Source organism: Micrasema longulum, unplaced genomic scaffold (assembly GCF_059751315.1).
Source record: "Micrasema longulum isolate JH-2025_06_02 unplaced genomic scaffold, ASM5975131v1 h1tg000236l, whole genome shotgun sequence".
Lineage (NCBI taxonomy): Eukaryota > Metazoa > Arthropoda > Insecta > Trichoptera > Brachycentridae > Micrasema > Micrasema longulum.
Genome location: NW_028277441.1, coordinates 123,685 through 138,623, shown reverse-complemented (window position 1 = coordinate 138,623; position 14,939 = coordinate 123,685). Strand labels below are relative to the sequence as shown.

General features: G+C 32.7%; 1 protein-coding gene and 1 long non-coding RNA gene across 3 annotated transcripts in view; both read right to left on the bottom strand.

Annotated features, from left to right (window-relative positions):
• Window positions 1-265: 265 nt before the first annotated feature.
• The window catches only part of LOC148283453 (dopaminechrome tautomerase-like), a 118,174-nt gene continuing 103,500 nt past the window's right edge, over window positions 266-14,939 (bottom strand). For both annotated transcript variants that reach the window (XM_088243803.1, XM_088243802.1), the window contains exons 5-7: window positions 11,566-11,752; window positions 1,494-1,688; window positions 266-606 (exon numbers count right to left, since the gene is read on the bottom strand). In XM_088243803.1, the coding sequence (XP_088099929.1) occupies window positions 387-606; window positions 1,494-1,688; window positions 11,566-11,752 (602 nt within the window). In that variant the 3' untranslated portion in view covers window positions 266-386. The remainder of the gene's footprint in view (window positions 607-1,493; window positions 1,689-11,565; window positions 11,753-14,939) is intronic.
• On the bottom strand, window positions 3,691-4,964 carry LOC148283454 (uncharacterized). The gene is made up of 2 exons (XR_015825587.1): window positions 4,624-4,964; window positions 3,691-4,379 (listed from the first exon to the last, which is right to left on the bottom strand). It is a non-coding gene; the product is annotated as an uncharacterized LOC148283454 (long non-coding RNA).

Sequence of the window (14,939 nt, the reverse complement as noted above, 5' to 3'; positions counted from 1 at the left end):
ATAAATATCATCTATTTCGATGTAAAAAAAATATCGCCAATATATCAGTATCGGATGCACCCCTATTCGTAACCATTTCACCTTAGTTAATGACTTTCTCGAAATATATGGATTTTAATGAGCTATATCCAGGTAATCATTATTTAATTAAAGGAAATTAATAATGACCAACGATTCTCTGCATTTTTTGTATTTCGAAGTATGTAAGTCACGTCCTTACGTCTGTCCATGAGACAATTATGTGAAAACGCAATAAAAACACGTGTTATTAAAATTTAATTTATTAAACTAACGGTGTCATCATCTGGTGAAGTTAAATTAATTATTTACAGAAGAGAAGTAGGTATTTAAATTAAGATGGTACAGGAAATTTAAGGTTAGGTAACTTAGTAAGTCGTGTAGTTGGCATGTCTGTAGAATCTGGGGGAGAAATGATCAGGGTGTGCAGTCATGCGCATGACTCTGATGTTGATGTCAGCTGGACTGACGTTTCGGAGGAAGTATTTCTGGAAGCGGCTGGTCAGCACCCAGATGCTGTCAGGGTCGTTGGGAATCCACCTCACATCGGCAGCGAACTGGAGACGCTCGGGATCAATGTCGATGATTCTAGAAATGTCAAATGCAAAATGATCTAAAGAGCCGTGCAATGCGTGTTCGTACGAAAAGACATGTCTCAAAACCAGTAGACAAAAAGACGAATTGTGGTTAACATATAATATTTGTTTCTTGCCACGTGGTCTTGTTTTTGGGTTTTAATCCCAACATTGCTAACAACAAATAAATTTTATTGGAAAATGTGTTTTTAAACTGGATTTTACTATTTATGTGACTAATTTACCTTTATTTGAATTTATTTTATTGAGGTTTATCTTCAGTTCAATTTTAACAGATACCACTTTAAAATCACAAATCATCCCAGTCTTCTCATCCAGACTCAGAAATCAGGAGAATATCGTCTGCAACTCTTTGAAAATAAATTAAATTCCACATTTCGAAGCCCATTCCAATCACCCTGAAGTCTATATTATATTTAACTAACATGTCCTATTTATTCTGACATACTGCATGGAGTCTATTATAGCTTTGACCAAGTTACCACTTTTTAAAGTATTGAAAAAAACATATAAGTAGGTATAACATGGAATAAACAATAATTGAATTTTATTTTTTGATATTCATAAACACTACGTGGGATATGTCCTGTATACAATATGAAGCCATGTTTTTTGTATCAGTTTAATAATTTAATAAATTTGTGATAAGTGAAAAACATTTATTTGTACCCATATCTTATATGGAATATGTAATTCATATGTTATTTTATATTTTGTTTTTTAATGATGCTTTATAATGTGTCGTTATTAACATTACAGATGCTTGTTTTTGTAAAAATTGTATGGGCATTTTAATGAATAAATTAAATGTATCTCTAATGAGAAAATATTATACTTTATTTAAAGAATGAAGAAAAATAAATAAAAAATAGTATTTACTCGTGTTTGTTTGTACGGGGGTTCCACGAAGCTAGTGCTGTTTCAGTGAGGGGACTGTAGTACAGCGTGTCAGTGAGGGCGTTTACTGCTATTCCCAGCCCCTGGGAGGACTTACGCCCTACCAGGGCCACCGGGAGCTCCTGGCCTTCGGCGGGGGGCCCCTGGCGAAGGACTTCGGATGAGATACTGAATGTCCTGCAAAAAAAACAAATTTAGTCAATTGACTTTTGTTAAATACAGTACAACTTGCCGAGCAAATGACACGAATATAGAATCAAATGGAGCATCGCATTGGTCTCATTAGATGACAACTTCATTATGGTTTTTCCCGAGAATCATATACGTTTTTTTAAGACTGGTAGGTAAGATTAGTTATAATTATAATTTTTATAGATTATAATCTTAATGATTTGTGTGTCAAAAAACCAAATAAGCTGTTATATTGTCTTTTTTTTGTGTTATAAAATGTTCCGAATCTATCAAGATTAAAAAAAAACATGCTTCAAGTAACGTTTTTAATTTAAATTAATTGACCGTGACCTTTTATTGCATCGGTAATAAATAGCGACTTTAAGAACAAGTTTTTTATAAATCTTTAGTAAAAAATAAATATTTTTATCATCTCATTATAATTTATAACACCTAGGCTATGGAAAATCCAACAACGGTTTAATCTTTGACCATTTTTTTATATTTTTGTAGTTGTTCCGAAAATATTCAATGAAATTGAATTACTGATTTTTTAAAAACTGTTATCAGAGATCAGTATAAAAAAATTCACAGAACTAACTATTGCTAAAAGCGTCCTTTAAAATTATCAAAATCATAAACACATAACACAAGATATATTTATTTGTACCTTCTAAAAAACATTGGTTGGTTGTAAAAAAATGACATTTGGAAATTAGCCCGTCAATGTACAAATATGAATGCACACAAAGTTAAATAAATATAACAAAAAAACGTGGGGTGAAGTTATAGTTAGTATTATGCTAATTGTGTGCTTTTTAATGTTTATTTTAAAGTATCTCCCTTGTAATTTTCCAAGTAGTCAGGTAGGTCTTTGTAAGTCTGAGTCTATTTATAGTGTAGTATTTTTTAATGTCCTGCATTGATTTGTCATTGCCGTTTTAATGTGAAAGTGTTGTTTTTGTCCGATATTATATATGTGCATGTCAGCATTTTTGCTTACTGTTGTGTTAGCGTCTTGTATGTTTAAGTTTTCGTCAATCATTGTAAGTCCAACTGGCGTTTTTTTTGTAGTTATAAGCAGTTTACATACATAAGTAAGCTGTCAATAAATATTTTATTATGTAATTCTGGGTTTGAGAAAAAATAATCATAAATCATACCATGCAAAGTATTTTACGAAGCATAATACATTTGAATTACATTTCCAGGAGTTACAACGACTCAATAGGGAAATATCACATACTACGAAGACCGATAAAAATATATAAAATGGATTTAGAAAAAAAAATTGTATTTTCTAAATCAATATAGATATTGTGGAAAAATGTTTTCATTCTTAATTTTTAAAATAAATATACGCCTTCACAAAAACGCGATATGATTGATCGTGATGGTCGTGACATCACAATCATGTTCATCTATAATGTTTGGCATTTTTGCTAACTATTTGTACGGGCCGTTATTGTCGCGTGCTTTTTATAGAGGATTTTGACGTTGTGAATTATATGTCAAGTTATTACTGTAAATAATTATAAATGAGTGATCAAGAAATCATTAAAAATAATGGAAGACAGATTTTCGAAAGCCCAATTAGATAATTTGCCGAAAGTAGATGCGATTGTGTTGGCGTCATTTTTTGCTACTAATTAACTAATATGCAGTATATTAGTGCAGAAATTCGAGGAATCAAGGCTGAAAGTAAGTAATTATTATAAATATTTATAGATTTAATGTATTTATCAATTATATGTGCCTATGTTTGTCATGAATCATTTAAATATTATCTTAAACATTTCCCGAATACATGTCATTCTAACCTAGTTTTGTGTTTTTGATTAGAAAACCAGTTAGCATTATAAATTGTTGATATATTAAACATCCTAAACTTAAAAAAACTAAGGCATATAAATAGTTAACAATGATGATAAATTAATATCGATGTGCATCATTCATTATGTAAAATATTTATTGAAATATTACTTGGCAAGTCAGTATAATAACCTAATTTTTGTTCGCAATGGTTAAGAACGAAGTTCATACTATTGTAGGGGTACATTTATAATCCGTGTTCTTTCTAAAATGTATGATTTGCTTTTTAAATCAATACTTATTATTAGCAATAATGTACTTGGCATCAGATAAATGCTTTATTCAAGACATGAATGTTTATAATATTTTATTTGAATCACTAGATAGATACTGACAATTTTATTTCTTTTTTCACAGGTCGTCCAGGCAAAATCATGGCGATAATGCAATTGGATACGTGCAAGTTGAATGAATTGGAGCGTCCGGAATCCAAGTCGAGGGTTGAGTCCAATAATGAGTCGAAGTTGAAGGTCGATCTGAAGTAAAAGGTGCAGTCGAAGTGGAGGGCTTATTTGAAGTTGAAGGCGTAATCGAAATAGAGGGTTGAATCAAAGTCGAGGATCGAAGAATTTCCTCGATTGTTTTTATACGAATTCTACTCTCACCATTTGAAGTTGAAGGCGAAATTGAAATAGAGGGTTGAATCAAAGTCGAGGATTGAAGAATTTCCTCGATTATTTTTAAACGAAGTCTTCTCTGACCAGTTTTTCTGGGCATTTTAAAGCCATTCTGGCAACCGAAGTTACGTGGAATAACGTTTTTTTTAAGTAAAACATTGCCTCCCATCATTTTATACCTCATGTAATTTTCCAAATCCTCTTCCAACTGTAACAAATAGAAAACCATATCTAAATATAAATATATTATTTATATACTTGAAATATCATTACAATACCGAAATGATCTGAGACTCATTGGATAAACAAAAATACTCGCTATGAACGTGGAAAAGTATAATATATCGATAGCGTATCAACAAAATAAATTTTAGGTTAAATGTCAGAATTTCCGTGATCAATGACAAACTAAATACGTATAAAAACATACCAATACTTTAAATAATACTTACATTAAAATGATCTTCACAACAATAGATAGCGGATTTGGAAGAAAACGATCCTTTTTTCTTTATATCTCTCTTCATAGCGTGGCACCATTTTTGTCGGATTGATGCGTCTTTGGGCACATTTAAAAACAGTTTTTCTGGCGTTGTCTTCGTAGTATTCCTGCATCTGGGTACTATACAGTATTTATAACCCTTTATTCTAGACATAATGCACAAAAATAGTTGTAAAATCACTAGTATATGTAAATAAACTCGGATAAAATAATACACAACAGTCCCGGAATACAAAATGACGAAACGATGTCTGTGGTACCGTGAAAGTAGTCGAATGAAAGTAGTCGACTACATTCAATGACTAAATTCAGTCGACTGAAAGCCCGAATGCAGTAATGTAGTCGAATGAATTCACTCGACTACAAATAGACCAATGTGCGAGCTTTACGCCGACTATCGAATGAATTAGTAATTTCCAAACTAAGGAATTCACTCGACTACAAATAGACCAATAGGCATGCATTAAATTCATTCGACTACAAATAGACCAATGGGCGAGCCTCTATAGCGCCATTTTTGTGAAAATCACCTCCTATGTAGGTTTATAATTTGTTGCTCTACGGGTGGTATTTTTTAACTTTCAAACCATGTCTCCATTTTCCCATTTGTTTGTTTGAAAATCAGTAATAATTTGTTTTTAAAAAAGAAATTTTTTTGTATGACTTTTTTATTAGGGTTACTTACAATAAACACACTACTTTTTTCGTATTCACGTCCCGACTTTCTAGAAATAAAATCCGTATTAGAACGTGACTTCTGTTTTTCATATAATATTATTGGTTTAAGTAAAATAAAAATTCAAAATATTCTAGAATGTAACCAATTTGAAGTTTTCATACAATGTAGGTATCGTTTTTTCTTATGTTCATATTGTTATTCCTTTCATTTTGTGTTGTTTTTAATTTCAATTTGTAAATCTATGTCACTTGTTTTTGACCGATGTTATCACATTTTGGTAGAAGGCTCTTTTTCTTATAAAGCAAAAAAAAGTACCAAGCATTCCCAAAGCATGGATATTTCTCCCGAAAAACGGAGTTTGTCTTTAAATAAATTTCTGTGTCTATTGTCTATGGTATACCAGAAATAAATGATTCATTCGAATGATTAGTTCGATTATTTCCTTCATTCGATTACTAATCATTCGATTAGTAAATTTAGTCGATTATTTACATCTCTAATCTGTAGTCTGTGGACGAAACTTCAACGCGAATCGTGACGTAAGAGGGGCGCGGCCTATGCAATGAAGTGCTTTCGCGGGAATTTAAAATGATGAATTTAAAAAAATGCTACTAATACGTGCAAAAAAAATTTTTTTTACGCGAAAGTATTTTATATACCCTATTAATTCATAAATGTAAAAAAACGTGATATTTCCTATTCAGAACTATTAACATTATATTAATATTTAAAATAAAAACCAAATATTAAAAAAATAAAAAATAGATAAAAACGCTTTCAAGAATGGAGTAAACGGTAAATCTAGAACTAAGGGAGATAAGGTCGTTAACATCACATGCTACGCAGACGATGCAACCATATAAAGGCAGTGAAAATTCCCGACGATTAGAACATATCTTTCTCAGTTAGTAAAACAAAAGGTTAACATTTTTAATATTAATTTAAAAATAAAATAAAAATTCAAACCCGAAGTGACGCAAAAATACAGTGCCAAATATGTATACCTTAAAAACAGATAAAAGTGCGAAATAGTGTCGGGGACTGTGTTTACATAGTGAATCAGGTGACCCGCCAATTATTGGCGTTAAAAAATCAAGTGTTCAAACTCTCAATTTGATTTAAAAAAGGGATAAATATAACATTTTACTGCTTGTTCATTCTGATATATTCCAGTTTCAAAAAAATGCATTGCAGCGCTATCTGTGATAATCAATATAAAACTTTAAAAGTAATCCTAATATACTGGTGTATTATTTATTTATTTATTTATTTCGACGGCTTACGCATTTGACAAAGTATAAAATAATATTGAAAAACAATTATAATGAAACAAAACACCTGAACACAGTATAGAAAATATAGATACATGAAGTAAAATCGATTGCTCTTTGACTGATTGGTTCGGGGTCTCCACTGGAGTGAGGCAAGGCTGCGTTCTTGCACCGTTCGTATTCATCATACTGATGGATTTTGTCTTATGCAAATCAATACCACCTGATCGAGATAAAGAAGTAAACTCACCCCTAAAGTTGTGCGACTTGAAGTATGCAGATGATGCAGTTCTTTCTGAAAAGTCTATTGTTGATTTTCAGGAAATTGTTGACACACTGCAGGAAAACTCAACTCGTCTGGGTCTTAATACTAATACAAAAAAGACTCAGATTATGTGCAACAAATCCTGTCCTGACCCTGATCAACCTCTCTATAATAATAGGCAGAGGATTAAGAAAGTTGACAGCTTTAAATACTTGGCAGTTCACATAACTGAGGATGGAAGCATGCACAAAGAGCTCGCAATCCGCCTAGGAATTGCCAGAGCAATTTTTAACATGATGCGTGTTGTCTGGAACTCAAGTCTATACTCGGTCAAAACGAAATGCCGATTATTCAACTTTTGTATAACGCCAGTACTCCTATATGGGTGCAAATCTTGGCACCTTACCAAAGCTCAAAACACCAAACTTCTCAGTTTTGAGAGTAAGTGCTTGAGAAGAATATTAGGTATAAGGTGGTTCGATTTTATAACGAACATTGAAGTCCAAGAACGGACGCAGAAGCCTCCTATAACGAGCATCTTGAGGATGCGGCGGTGGACCTGGCTTAGACACGTGCTGTGCATGCCTCAGAAGAACCTAAACCAAAGTTGCCTCTTCTTTAAACCCGCGGGCTCACACCGTCCTGGAAGGCCGTCAATGACGATTTTTAGACTTTATTCGGTGGAATTAAGGGGCGCTAGATTGACGTGGGAAGAAGCAAAAATGCTGGCTGGCGATAGGGTCTTCTGGAGACAACTAGTGATGTCCACATGCTCCACTTAGAAGCGGATGTGGAAAAGAAGAAGAAGTAAAATAAGCAGAAAATAAGGAAATAATAAAGAATAATGAAATAAGAAATGATAACATATGTAGGTATGCAGCAAAAGTATTGAAGGTTTAAATATAAAAAGTATTGAAGTAACAGAGGCGATGTATCATAACAAAAACAGTAAAACAAGTATAACACTTAGTACATTTTTATAATTTAGAAAATAAGTGATTCAAAAGTAATGATTTTAATTCGTATAAAGATAAATACATAGGTACTTATAATACTAATTATAACGTGAGGTGTGATACTTTCAAACATTATAAAAATAACTCTGATGAAAGGTAATCGTAAAATTTAAGTAAATAAAAAAATATATATACATAAGGATAAAACCTTCAATAAAGTACTATTTTTATCGTAATTATAAGCAATATTTCTTGTTTAAGTGATCTCATATAAAAACATTAAAAAACTAGTGAAGTCTACTTAATTAGAATTGGAGACGCTATTTATGATTTGAACATATTTAACTTTTAAAAAGTGTAAAATAAATCTGTGAAATAATTCATACCTAAAACTACAGCACCTTATATTATAATTATTTAGTTTGGAGACGTGAATTATTAAAGAGTTGTGCATATATATATTTTTAAAACGTCATATTAATAACATTGCTTCTAGGTATATACATATATACATATAAACTTACTGTTATCAATTTCATAACGCATAAAAATTATTACTAGTGCCATTTGTGTTAAAAACATGAGCAGAAAATGTAGTTTTAAACGAATCCAAAATGTCCACTACATAACACCTGAAGACAGATTGAAAAGTGTTAAGGGCCGGCAAAAGAGGTTTAAAGATACTTTAACCTCAAATATATTAAGCAAGGATCAGAAACCTACTCTTACTAAAGCTCTTAATGGTATTATGGATCACCTGCTCGTTATGGTTCGAGAATCCAGTTCTACATCAATTTCTGAGAATAAAGTGAATGGGTTAGAAGAGGTCCATCAATCGACTGCGATGCTGGCAAAAAATATTGAGGACTTAAATACAAAAATTGATAACAAAGGTTTATCGTATGCTCAAGCGGTCACTAAAGAACGGCAAAGAAAACAACATCATGCGATTGTCATTAGCTCAACTGATCCCCAGTGTAAAAATGAAGATTTGGATAAGCTAATTAAAAATAACATTAATGTTAGTTTTCTTGGAATTGGTATAACAGGAATCAGAAAAACTGCCAACAATAAAATAGTGATACCCATGCCTTCCCTTGAGGATAAAAATAATTTCTCTTCTGAGCTAGTGAAAGGTCTTGAAGATACAATAAGCACATCGTAAAGTAAACAATACAGTCCTTTGATAACTATTGAGGGTATTTTAAATGGTACAAACGACGATGATTTGATCGAATCACTAAGACTGGAAAATAAGCATTTGAAATTAGATTTTGATCAAAAAATTTGCATGAAATTGTCATCCTCAAAGTTTTCCCTTATAACTGGACAACCCTTCCTAATGCAAACAGAGTAAATGTGGGATGTCAACGACTGGCAGTTGAGGATAGATCTCCATTAGTCCAATGCTACCGATGTCTGGGCTATGGGCACACCCAACGAGTGTGTAATGGAGAAGGAGAAATGTTTTCACTGCACAGGGGATCACAAATATATATTATGCCCTAACAAAAATGATGGAGCCAAATGCTGCAATTGCGCTGTGAGCGAGTCTAAACGTCATTGAGCTACTAGTTCTGATTGTCCGCTATGGAAAGCTATGGATATACGAGCTAGGGAAAGAGTGGACTATGGCGACAAGTTAACATATGGTGGAAATTTTTAAAGCGCAATAGGCGATATCAAAGAAAGTAAGTTTGACAATGCAAGAATATGTATAAGTAAATACTGGCTTAAGAATCATGTACATGAATGCAAGAAGTATGCGGAATAAAATTGATGAGATCGAAGAAACACTATAGAATGTGAAACATGTTATTCACGGGCTGATCATAACGGAAACATGGTTGAAATGTGGTGAGGAAGCTTTTTATAATATTGATGACTATTCAAGTTCTTTTGCTTCACGAGTGGGAGATCGTAGAGGAGGTGTGGCTATATATTTACATAAAACACTTAGTCATTCACTCATTAATTTAAATTGCGAAGACACTACTACATAAAGCATCAACGTTTTGAATCAACGACGAATTGCTTTAATCCATTAACCATTCACGCGATTTACTGTAGGCCTAATGCAAGTATACACGATTTTTATATTTCATTTGAGAGAATATTGACCAAAAAACAGAAGAATGTCTGATTTTTGGAAACTTTAATATAGATATCCTACAACCTACGAGCAATATGCATAAATACAAAAGCTTGATTTTTTCATATTACTTCAGGATTTGCAATAAAATTTTACCAACAAGAGTTACAGATACCACGAGCTCTCTAATAGATCACATATGATTGAATAAAAAACGCACCGTATCAAATGTTGATGATCCAAAAAGTGACCATAATGTTCTTATATTTAATTATCAAAATAACTTGAAAAACTATTCAAACAATAGAATTCAAGAAATATTTTCAAGTCACTTTAAAATAAATTATCGATTCCTCAAAGAGTATTTTCATACTCACAAATTTATAATTAATGTTAATGAGAGTTTAAATGAAAACTATAATGCGTTTGATAAACACGTCAGAGCAGCCATCGAGAAAAGCAAACGTAGACAAAGGAATATTGGTAATAGAAGACAAGGTTTAATATGAAACTAGATTTACTTATAAAAAACAAGGAATCAACTACATAAACAATGGAAATTGGATCCTGGAAACGCGTCTCTCAAAAACAAAGCTCGAAATATTGTAACAAACTACAGGAGAATAATCAAATTAAAATATTTTAGTAAATCGCTTAGTGAATGTGCAAATGATCACAGGAAAACTTGGCAAATTTTAAACTCTGTATTGACAAACAGTCGTTAAAAAACTATTGATAAATGTGTATGCCTTATAATCAATCATAAAGCTATAAAAGAATCGAACAAATAGCAGCATCGTTTAATAGTTTCTTCATATCGATTGGAGAAGAACTGGCTGCAAAAATGAAAAAGTTTCCGCCTGATTTAAATACAATAAAGGCGCAAAAAAAAACTGCCCAATCATTTTCGCATCGCTAATAATATTTATAAGGATTTTACGAGTTGTTAAAATACCATAAATGGTATGTAGGTACGAGATACAAGAATATCGTTAAAAGTTTTTAAAGTGCTATTGTAGTATCTTTAATAGTTTTTTTATTTGTTAGAAAATGGTAAATGAGCCATGAGAATACCGCAAACAGTTTTTTTTTGTTTTTTTATTTAATAAAATCGGGTTGTGGTCCTGTGGCTAGTGTCCCGGACTCACAGACCAAAGGTCTGTGGTTCGAATCTCACTCTACCCCAACTTGATTCCCATTTTCTAATAGTGAGTTATTTACAACTCGTTGAAAATGGCCCTCAAAATCAAATATTTGGGTAATCATAAGAACGCAAATATTTCTTTTTCTTTAAAAAACATTAGCGTTTTTGTGATTTACCCAAATTATTAATTTTGTGGGCCATTTTAAACGAGTTGTAAATAACTCACTATTAGGAAATGGAATCAAGCTGGAGTAAAGTGGAATTCGAATCACGGAACTTTGGTCCGTGAGTCTGAGGCACTAGCCACACGACCACAACCCGATTTGTTTGATGAGTTATTAGGATATCGTAAATAATTTTTCGTAATCTTTCATTAGTAGGTTTTCAACATGCGTTACAATTTTTTGTAAACCAACTCTTTCTAACAACTAGAAGGTGTAGAATGCTAGATTGATTCTTATTGGCTAGGTTCGTGCTTTCAGTACCTGTCTGTGGCGAGCGGGTGGAAGTAGACCGTCTTCAGCGCCGGGGAGAAGGCCAACCCGACCACTCCATCCATCAGCATGAAGTTATCTTGTCCGATCCTGTAGGACGAGAAGTCAGGGTCAGGGTACATGGAGGCGTGGGTCACTCTCCAGGCGCTGTCGGTGGCTCCGTCGTAGACGATCAGGGCTAAAATTACAATTAAATTTGATAATTTTTTATACTATCCATCATTTCCCTATCCGAACAGAGCGCTGCCTTAGCACTCCACTGCAGCGTATCAAAATATAGAAAAATACAAGGTGATCAGTCTTACGCACCAAGGCCGCGATTATTATGGGAAGCTAAAGACGTCATACCTTCACCCCGACGGTATAGTTTAAGGTAAATTCTCTCGAGTGATTACGAAGATACACTACTGACCTCCCGCCTTCAAGTTTGGGATAGGTACATCGGTGTATACTGACGGGTCTAGTACCCCTCAATACGCATATCTACGCATTAAAAGTGTCAAAAAATTTGATCCATGGACTAACTTTTCCTTTCATTACGATTTATTAAAATTTTTAATCATTTTCGTAAATAAATATCGATTTTATTTTATACCGTCTCAATATTTATGGATCAATAATTATGATGGGAAGCTAAAGACGTCATATCTTCACCCCGACGGTATAGTTTAAGGTAAATTCTCTCGAGTGATTACGAAGATACACTACTGACCTCCCGCCTTCAAGTTTGGGATAGGTACATCGGTGTATACTGACGGGTCTAGTACCCCTCAATACGCATATCTACGCATTAAAAGTGTCAAAAAATTTGATCCATGGACTAATTTTTCCTTTCATTACGATTTATTAAATTTTTTAATCATTTTCGTAAATAAATATCGATTTTATTTTATACCGTCTAAATATTTATGTATCAATAATTGTGATGGGAAGATAAAGACGTCATACCTTCACCTTGACGATATAGTTAAAGATAAATTCCCTCTAGCGATTATAAAGATATACTACCGACCCCCCACCTTTAAGTTTTGGGTAGGTACATCGATATGAAACAAGGGGAAGCGTACGTCACGGTACACATATCTACGCTCTAAAATGACATAGCTTCAGTATGACGTCATAGTTGAAGATAAAAGTCTCCCGACCGACTATAAAGGTACACTACTGATACCCCTACCATCAAGTTTTGATGCAAGTACATCGGTTTATACCGACGGGTCTAGAACCCCTCGATACGTTTATCTACGCATTCAAAGTGTCAAAAATTTTGTTTCACCTATCAATTTTTCCTTTAATTATGATTTATTAAAATTTTTAATCGTTTTGAGGTTGGCACTTTTTTTCTTAAAAGCCTATTCAAAATATGAGAGAGAAATAAGTAAATTTTGAAGTCGAATTTAATTCCGACCAAACTGTCACTTTAATAAAACGAACGCCTAGATGCGAAAATAATGTCACTAGATTCTATCCTATTAACAAATAAGAGTATCTAGGCGATAGAAAGTTACCACTCTAAAAAAATAATTTAGTTATATTTTTTCCATCTGTTTTACTATCTTTCCGATTGTATGTATTGAGACGTTAAAGGAGGCGGCTTTGTAGTCGATCGGCAGATACATACAGACGATCGTTAAGCGTACCGTCTAGGTGATTTCCAAAAGTCATACAAAATTCACGTTCAAGCGAGCATTTTTTTCTTGAATTGGGATTTATTGGAGTTTATAATCGCTTTGAAGTGAGCACTTTTTATTACAGAAGCTTATTTAAACAATAAATGAGAACTATTTTAAATGTTAATGACGTAAGGAATGCGGACTAATTGTTTGCGGTCATTCCATTAGCTTGTTTCGATCATATGATGTCGATATGACATGTAGGTAGAACATACCGAAGTAAGATACAGATAGTGCAGAAGTTAAGTATACCGTCTCGATATATACAAATGAAAATAGCGTTCATAATCGAGGCACAGGGTGCCAGTTTGGGGCGGGTATTCCGAACGCATTTATAGCGCGTATTTATTTCCAATTTCCCGTAGGGCTAAACTTCCTTACTATTGTAAAATTAATTTGGCCGTGGCCAAACCTATTAGTTTTAAATATTGTAATTTTAAGGTAGCTTGTTACTGATAGTAAAAAATAATGTACTTTTAAAAACAAAACTTGTAATTATTAAAATAGTATTTGGGAATGTGGAAGAAGTAATTTCAGGGTTTTTGTAAAAAAAACTTAAATATTATCATGATAGTGAAAATCGCCATCTATTTAAAACTAACCAAACTGTTTTCTATTATTTTTCTAACCAAATCACTGAATAGATAATTATATCTGTGAACCAAATAATAAAATTGTAGATCCAGTTTTGCTATTTCGGCATTTCATAGTTCAAAAACGATTCTACAGAGGGCGTTACTCTTTTATTTCCGGTGGTAAAAGTTTAATTTGAAATTGATTTAAACTTAATAATACTCAACTGAATTAAGTTGCTATTCAAACAATGTTTTGAGTGTATTAAAATGTTTGTAGACATGCTAGATTTTCTCTCTAGGGAATTATTACGATCTAATTTTTTTTACAACAGTGAAGGAAAACCTTTTTACAAAAAGAATAGGGAAATTTAAGCGATTAAAGGGCTTATGAACTGTCACTGGCTAGTTTAAATGATCATTTTACACACTGTGAAATATTCACCACGCCAGATGGATATCACTCACATCAGCTATTTTAATTCACAAAAGTCTGCAAATGCAACAGTTGAGGAAATCCGGATGTTTTAACGTGTGCAGAATGGTGAATGTCACACAGTGTATAAAATGACCATTTAAACCAGTCAATTAATTAATTTGAATCAGGTTGTGGTCCCGTGGCTAGTGTTGCGGACTCACGGGCCAGAGGCCTGAGGTTCAAACCCCACCCTACCCCAACTTGATTTCCATTCTCTAATAGTGAGTTATTTATAACTCGTTGAAAATGGCCACCAAAATTAAAATACGAGTATTTGTGTAAATTATAAAAACGCTAATATTTATTTTTTATAAAAAAATTACAGATCATAAGTCTTGTTTAGATTTCCATATTTCCCCATCAAAAATATGTTCCCTCTGTTGCAATAAATTCAGTTTGGTTTAGTATATTATTTAGATGGGATTCGTTAAATCACTTATAAACGTCAATAAATTATAACTTTATAATACAATTTAACAAATAGTTAAATTAACTCAACAAACTACATTCAAGTCAACAAAACAATTTAAATCTATGAACCAAAATCAATAAACACGAATCTATTGCCAAGCCGTCCTGTTTCTTCGAATGTATAGTAGCGTGACTCTATTGTAAATAAACTGTGCAATTGATTGTCTTGTT